Source organism: Panicum virgatum, chromosome 6N, assembly GCF_016808335.1.
Source record: "Panicum virgatum strain AP13 chromosome 6N, P.virgatum_v5, whole genome shotgun sequence".
NCBI lineage: Eukaryota > Viridiplantae > Streptophyta > Magnoliopsida > Poales > Poaceae > Panicum > Panicum virgatum.
In genome coordinates, this window is record NC_053150.1 from 44,323,056 (window position 1) to 44,331,503 (window position 8,448).

An 8,448-nucleotide genomic window follows, 5' to 3' on the forward strand; every position below is an offset into this window, starting at 1 on the left:
AAATGACCTCGGATGAAGAAACTCACAACATCAAAGTTGTAGATCTCGAAAAGTTAAGAAACTTTGTAGTTCACAACTTTTTTATTTGAATGCATTTAGGATTTCAAATATGTGTTTGAATTTCTCAAATTTGAAATTCAAATTTTGCAAACGACCTCAGATCAAAAAACTTACAACATCAAAGTTGTAGATCTCGAAAAGTTATGGAACTTTGTAGTTCAAAAGTTTTTTATTTGAACACGTTTAGGGCATCAAACAAGCAATTTTATCTCGAATTAGTATAATATGTGGAGAATCAAAACAGAATCTAGACATATGTAATACAGGGTTGGAGTGGTAGAGGAGGCTACACGCGAAGCAAGAGGTCACGGGTTCGAATCAAGGCAGCCGCGTAGCGCGCGATTTAATTATTGGGTGAAAATAAAATGTTTTGCTATTTTTAAACGTTGTTTTTCTAATCTGGTTTCGAAAAGTTTGCCGAGTGCTTTTTGACACTCGGCAAAGGTGCTTTCGCCGTCACTTTTTTTACCGAGTGCGGTTTGCCGAGTGCCACACTCGGCAAACCCTTTGCCGAGTGCAAAAGGGCCTTTGCCGAGTGTATTCGACACTCGGCAAACCATGCCAGTCCGGTAGTGCACCATTGTGGTCATGCCGGCAGCTGCAGATGTATACATGTACCTCTGATTCCCAGGTTGTTTAGGAGTGGCCACCAAACCTGCATTGATGAGGAGCACCGGAAAAGAATATAATGTGGTCGTAGGTCTCATCTTCATCTTCTTGATTGCAGAGTTTGCAAGTGGTAAATGCGTGAATAGGACGGTCGCAGTCAATAATTCAATAATCTCTGACAAGTAGTAAGCTAGAGAAACAACTTAACTTTCATGAGTGCCTAGGTCTTCCAAAGCAGGTTGGCTCCTTCAAAGGGCAGTGATCCTGCTGATAGCCCTGGGCATAAAAAACCGAGAACCGAGGACCGAACTGAAAAAACCGAGAACCGGAGCCGAACCGAACCGAAACCGAGAATTTCGGTTCCTCTTCGGTTCCTGATTCTCAGGAACCGAAGTACTCGGTTCGGTTTCGGTTCTTTACTCGGTTAACCGAGGAACCGAGCTTGTTAAACATTTAGCCCATGTAGACATTTGGCCCACTAAAACCCAACAGTCAAACCCTAGCAAAAAACACCCCACCCCCGCCCGCGGCATCCCCAGCCCGGCCCACCCAGCCCCGTTGCCGCCGCCCCCCACCAGACCACCCCGCCCCCACGCCGCCCCCCCCCCCCAAATCCCCCCCAATCCGTAGCGCCGCCCCAGCGAGCGCTGGTCCCGAGCCCCGGCCGCCGCCCCCACCCCTGGCCAGCGCTCGGCCCCGGCCACCGCCGACGGCCCCTCCCCCGCCGCGGGCCTTCCTCGCTCCCGCCCTAGCCCAGTAGCCCTCGCCCCGCCCCAGGCCCCCGCCGCCGCCCTTGGAGTTCCCCTACAGTAGCACCACGCGTCCACGCCCACGACGCATCACAGGAGGCCACGGCGCGCCGGACAAGCTCCCCGGCAGGCCAGGCGGCGACGCCGCGGTGGTCCCCTACCCCAGTCTTCCTCCCTCCCTCCCGGCGCGGTGGCGCCCCTGCCCCGGCCCCGTCTCCCTCCCTCGCGGCGCGGCAGCCGGCGGCGCCCCGCCCCGCCCCAGTCTTCCTCCCTCCCTCTCGGAGTCTCGGCGCGGCGGCGCCCTGCCCCGCCCCCGTCCCCCTCCCTCCCTACCAGTGCGGCGGCACCATGCACGGCCGCCGTCGCCTCCCTCGGTCCCACCCACACGGCCACGCCGGCTCCGCCCCTCGTCCCTCGCAAGCTTGTGCCGCCTCGAGGCTTCCCCGCTACAGCATGCATGCCGGGGTCGTCCCTTCCTCAAATCCGCGGCGGCTCCTCCTCCTCCAATTCCATCGGGATCCGGTGGCAGCGGCTCCTCCACTCCAATCCTTGGCGAGGGAGACGACGGCGGCTCCAGCCGTCCCTGGTTCCCTGCAGAGGAGGATGCACTGCAGGAGGGGATGCGCGGTGACGGCGGACTCCGCGGCGGCCGGTGGGCGAGGATGCGCGACGACGGCGGACTCCGCCTAAGCTACGACGACGAGGACGCTCGGTTCTTTCGGTAGGAACCGGAACCGAAACCGAAAAAAACCGAAACCGAATTGCTCGGTTCTCAGATTTTCTAGGAACCGAACGGTTCTCATTTCTGGAGAACCGAAGTTTGCTAAAAAACCGAAGAACCGATCGGTTCGGTTCGGTTAAACCGAATGCCCAGGCCGACCTGCTGATGCCGAGGAGGCCGAGAACTGACCGTCAGTACTCCAGCGCCAAAAAACTGATCATCGATAATACCCTAAAGAGAACACCGGTGATGTCTTGAAGCCAGCGTTGCTCATGCAATGCATGTGCGATGACTGTGCGCGATTTTCTGAATCTAGTCAGCACGATACGCACAATGTTTGGTGCCTGGCAGTCGATTGATGTTCCCAGACACCACCCATCCGTCCAGAAAAGAGCTTGACTCTCCATTGCCAATGGAAACCGAGATAGAGGCTTTGAAGAAAGTTTGGACACATCTAGATCAACATGAATCTCTAGCGCCGCCCACGCCCACGCTCGATCATGGTCAACTTTCTGCAGCCAGAGCCATTTGAATTGGAGTGCAATGCTAGCATGGCTCAGGTCCAAAATCCCCAGGCCACCAAGCGTTGTCGGACAAACAGTAGGCCAACCTGTTAACTATATCAAATAATTTAATCGCGTTGTCAGTAGGGTATCAAATTCAATTCATAGAGAAACTAAACATGGACGCGGTAATATTAAACCACGTCTCCAATAATTCTTTAGTCGCCTGAAATCTTTAAGATTCGCCTGAAATCTTCAAGATTTCAAGCGACTAGAAGAATAGAAGCTGAGAGGGGTGGCAGCGGTGGGTTGGGGGCGTTATGATGAGGCGGCGAGAGCCGCCGGCCGCGGGTGGTGATGGAGATCCGAATGGGAAGGGTCAGGGAGGGGGCGATGGTGCCGCCGAGTAATTAGCGCTGCAATGGTAGCTGGTTAGGACTTGGCTGCTGGGAGGATTAGTAGCTTTCCACCAACAAGACCAAAGGTTTGCATAGTCCATAATCAAATGAACGTGATAGCTTGTATAAATTAATGATGAATGACGCCATCTTTGAGAGTAGGATAACCATCCCAAATTTTTATCAAATGGCCTGGATACTATATATAATAACTAGGAAGTGATTACTTGACCTTTTTTTGTGACATCCCTAGTGTCAATGTTTTCCCATGCATGCTGCCATCCACCCATCCTCCACAGTTATAGAACGGGGTAGCATCTCTTAGTCAAAGCGGTTGCCATTATATATTTTGTATATTCTATATAAAAAGTGTATTATATTTGGGTTGCAACTTTTAACTCAAAAATTAAATGCATGTTAATAGAGTTTAGGTTAATTATTTTTATAATGGCAGTGACAGAAAATTTAAATTATAGAAATATTTATCACATTAATTGAAGAAAAAACAAATACTCAGTTACCCACCACTATCATGAAAAGAGAAAACATCCAAAATACCTCTATCTGATTAATAAATTACCCACCACTGGTGTAAAAGTTAATTAAACTACCTCTATATTTTATTTTAAAATTACTCACCGCTGGCATTACAGAAAAAAATATGTATACACCTATTTATAGACATATACAATTGTAGTTACAATAAATAACAAAATCAAACCTTATGCGGGCTTCTCACTTCCCCACCTCCGATCCCATTGCAACAAAAATGAAGCTAAGTGGCGGCAAAGAAAAATCCCATGATTTTTTTGCAGGCAGAAAAACAACATGATGAATTAAGTTCATTGCGTATTACATGTACTCCGTATTGTAGAGGCAGACACTTTGGACGTATTACAGAGCATGCTTATATATTAGGCTATCATGTATTCATGTTTATATTACCCACACAAATAATTTGACCTAATTTAGTACCCCGGCCCATCCGTGTTTACTGTGACGTGTCGGCTTTCTTCTTGAGCCTGGCCCGGCGCTCAGCCACCAGCATCTTGGCGAAATCGTTGAGCTCCTCCTCGTTGGTGCCCCTGTCGTCGTCCGGCTCGTTCTTGCCGGTCTCCACGTTCACCCTGCACGCCGGCCTCCTCAGCAGCGCCCTGCCGACGCCGACGAGGCGGTGCATGTTCTCCCTGGTGGCGACGTCGACAGACGCGGTGTTGCCCGTGAGCTCGTCGTCCTGGATCCGGAGGTAGTAGCTGTTCTCGGAGCGCAGCGCCTGGAAGAGCACGGAGGCGTGGATGTCCACGAGGTCGGAGCTGGCCTGGGTGAAGCTGTCGATGATGGGCCTGGCGCCCTTGTTGTAGAGCCACCCCAGGAGCCCCCACTTGCTGGACTCCACGGCGTCAAACTTCTCCTCGACCTTGGCGGAGCCGGTGCCCAGCGACAGCACCATGAACTTGCCATAGTCCGCCGGCTTGATGGGGTTCTTGTTGCCCATGGCCAACAGGATCTGCTTGCTGTGCGTCATCGCCAGCAGCGTCTGAGATTTTGTCAAGTTTTTGTGCACACCATCAGGGTCACAATTTTCATAGAAAGTCAGCAGCCATGCATAGTTTTTTTTTTGGTCTACGAGCAAATTGAATAAGTCATCAGTCTAGGCTCAACGTCTGCTGATCCAATTGTGGTGCAACGACGTGGACTTCACGGCACAATGACAACGACCATTTTGCCTTGATTTAGGCAAGGTTTCGTGTTCTTTGTGTTGATCAATATGCAGGTTGCTACCGTTAGCACGTAGCATGGTCAGCGGGCCACTCACCGGATTGTTTGCGGCGACCGCTCCATCGATGAGGTTGAAGGCCCGGGGCTTGCCGTCCTTGTCCTTGGTCTCGAACTGGTGCCCAGGGAGGTAGGTCGGCGCGGCGGAGGTGCCGATGCACACGTCGGAGAGCAGAGCGTCCTTGGAGACATCGTTCATGGCCTGCGTGGAATCACAGTCACGTTGTGAGTCATTTTTTCATTCTTAATATGCAGCTCTTATGTGTATTTTTTAGAAAAATGTGTGTGCTCATACGTACGTCGTATCTGGAGAAGATGGTTGGCTGGAGGAGCTTGATGTCGAAGGTGGGGATGACGATGTTCTGGAGCGCCTGGCTGACCTTGGTGTTGCCGAGGAGCTCCCGGACGATGGAGCGGAGGTACTTGCCGTCGTACTTGGGCCCCAGAACGAGGCTCTTGATGAGACCCAGAAGGCCGCCCCTGCACGACGCGCACGAGACACAGCATTCAGATCAGATCATTCATCACGCCTGCCTGGACTGATCTTGTGTACGTCCGCAATGGCTACAAACCAAAGCAAAAAATTCTCGGTCAATCACCTTTTGACAGGGAAGATCTTGGGGCTGTGCCGGAGGTAGAAGTCGTTGATGTCCTTGGCGGCGAAGAAAGGGCGGCCCTCCTTGTCGGGCGCCGTGAGCATGGCGGTGACCAGCCCACCGGTGCTTGTCCCGGCGACAATGTCGAAGTAGTCCGCGATCCTCACGTACGGCCCGTCCAGCTCCTGCAGCTTCGCCTCGAGGAAGGTGAGGATGGTGCCCGGGATGATCCCGCGCACGCCACCGCCGTCGATGCTGAGCACAGTGACGATGCTCCCGCACGCCGCCGCCGGCGACCTGGGCGTGCACGACGCGGACGCCATGGGCACGGCCTCGATCAAAGGCTGGCTGCGGCTAGCTAGCTCAAGCAGTAACCGGCAACCTGCTACCACCACCGACCTCCGACCTTGGGCCTCGAGAGCTAGTGTGGTACGTACTAGGGCTAAACAAAGACTAGTTGTTTTGTTTGTAAGATGCCTGCTTGGCCTCCCGTTCGTTTGCTTGTCCCTGGCTGTGTTGTGCTCTGGTGGCGCACGCGCGCTAGCTCTATATATAAGAAAGGCTGCAGGACGCCGTGCCCGGAACGGAGCTGATGGGAAGGGAGTGGGAGGGTACGGTACGGGCAGGCGGGTCGAAGGGTCAAATGTTGAAGGGGCCAACGCGAGGGCAAGCAGAGCAGAGCAGCAGCCGAGTCCGTCCGAGGCGCCGAGCACGCGGTGGCGTGGAGACGATCATCCATTATCGGATCGGCCGGGGTGGGTGTCACACATGAGGAGTGGAACTGCTCAAAGTTATAGAAAGTCCTATTGTAATATCTGTAGAGGAGTAGAATTAGTTAATAGAAGTAAACTACCTGAAATCATTGGGTATGACTCCTTTGGTAGTGTATGGTTGGTAGTGTTTGGTTACGATTTTCATGTAATTCTGTGCCCCCAGGCTATATAAGGGTGGGCAGGGACCTCCTCAGGTCATAACTCACATCTAAGTCAATACAAACCACTAACAGGATGTAGGGTATTACGCTCTTGATGGCCCAAATCTGTCTAAAGTTTTGTGTTCTTTGGACCATCGGTTCCAGACCTCGGCGAAATCCTACCTACAATCAACCACCTCGGGGGTATCCCTCTGTAGGCTTGGCGGCTAAACACCGATAGCTGGCATGCCAAGTAGGGGCCTTCAACGAAGGTCATCTAGCGAACTTGATGACAAGTTTCAACAACCGCAACACCATGTCTGAGGGCACAACATTCATCTTCGGTTCCCGGGTCTGCACCGCCAACGGCTCGAGTGGCTACACTAGCCAACTAGCCCACCTTAGTGAGCTAGAGACCTCTTCGACAAAGGAGGATCGCCCTATCGACCATTGCGACGACAATCTCAACAAGACGATGCCTCCTGCTTCCCCCAAAGGAGGCAAGAAGGAGTCCATCCCCGACACGAATTTGACTCATGCTTCACCCATTCCCGGTTTAGATTCCACCCGAGCCAAGAATCTGCGCACCGAATTCTCGTTCGGGTTGCGCAATATGGCCTCTGTTTACCAGAGGATCGCTGCATTTGCATCTCGCTCAGCACTGAAGGAGAAGCAGGTCCACTCAGCCGCCACTGGGGATGAGCTAGCTCCAACCCGCATTGTTGGGGTTAGTCGAGCTAGCTATGACCCCTAATGTCGATGAACTTCAACTTTCCGATCTAATCAGAAACTACGCTAAGGAACTCAAGTCAATCAAGCGCCTAAGGATAGGCAATACCGAACTACTCGATGGAGTGGATCATGTTTCACGCAATTTCGTTGGGTGCATTGAACTCACTAAATCGGCTCTCTAATGTCACGACAGTAAGACCCATCAGATACCCGAGAAGTCCAGCCCCCGACTCGATCGCTCGGGCGACATCTTCTCTGAGATTGATTGGGTTGGTTCTTCGCTTGCCCACCGCATCAAGTTGTCAAAATCTACTCTTCAACAACAACACTTTGAGGAACTACAAAATTCAGATCTATTGTTTGATCGTGAATTTGACAATGGGCCGGACCATCGGGAACCACTCGACGACCTCGAAGAGTGGTCAAATGACATGACTTATTCATGGAAGGATTATGCAACCCACATCTGGTCGATGACCTCTGGCAACAAGTAAAAAACAAAAAGCAGGAAAGTTCTCGACCGAGTTCGAATACCCATCGGAAACTCGAGAAGGCTAGCCCATGACTTGATTGTTCGGACGGCTCCCTATCTGGGTTCGATCGGGTTGGTTACAACAACACAGCAAGAATGACTCTCCAACCACAAGGTGCTGGTAACTCAGTATTCAATGAGGATTTTGACAACTTCATGGATGGACACGATGTCTCAAATCCAGCTGAAGAATACATGCAGTGGATGACCGACGTTGCCCTTCGGGTAGAGATGGGATTGCCAATCCCAGACTCACCTCCGCCATCGAAGGCGGTTCTCCGATCAAGGTGTGGATTCTCCAATCCTACGACTCCCCGATGGGAAGCTACCAAATTTGATTCCTTCTCCAACTGGGAATAGGACTTGGATGATCTACTTTTACTCGGAAAATGGGAGGACTGCAAAAGGCCTCCTACATCCGCTCAAGTCAACTCCAACTCGGACAAGGAAGACCAAATCTCTCAGGACTCCCCTCTTACACTGACTATAAGATAAACATAACAGTGTAGGACAGTGCATTGGAAGAGAAGGGGCTCCACAATCGATCTCTCGAGGTCCCTAACCTCCAGAGCAACGAGCTCCCATTCCAGGAAGGCACGCCGATAACTCCCTCGAAAGATGAAGAAACACAAGACATTGGCGATCTTTGCCAAGAAATCCTCATTGTGCGCATCATAGGAATCCATGAATTGAATGATGACTCCATAGAGTGAGTCAACCTCGACGATTACAACTCAAATGATATCGATGAGTACCTCTCCGACACAACATGGATACAGACCCAATAGTAATGATGGAGATTAAGACCAATGTCAACCACGACCCCTCCCCCCATTCACTCATCCAAGTGTCACAGTCA

At 51.9% G+C, this 8,448-nt stretch overlaps 1 protein-coding gene across 1 annotated transcript; it reads right to left on the reverse strand.

The window, feature by feature from the left end:
* Window positions 1-4,031: 4,031 nt before the first annotated feature.
* LOC120678199 (patatin-like protein 1) lies at window positions 4,032-5,735 on the reverse strand. Its single transcript, XM_039959348.1, has 4 exons — window positions 5,416-5,735; window positions 5,155-5,296; window positions 4,857-5,021; window positions 4,032-4,577 (listed from the first exon to the last, which is right to left on the reverse strand). Exons 1-4 carry the CDS (start codon window positions 5,733-5,735, stop codon window positions 4,032-4,034), a joined length of 1,173 nt encoding a protein of 390 aa, XP_039815282.1.
* Between the last annotated feature and the right edge of the window lie 2,713 nt (window positions 5,736-8,448).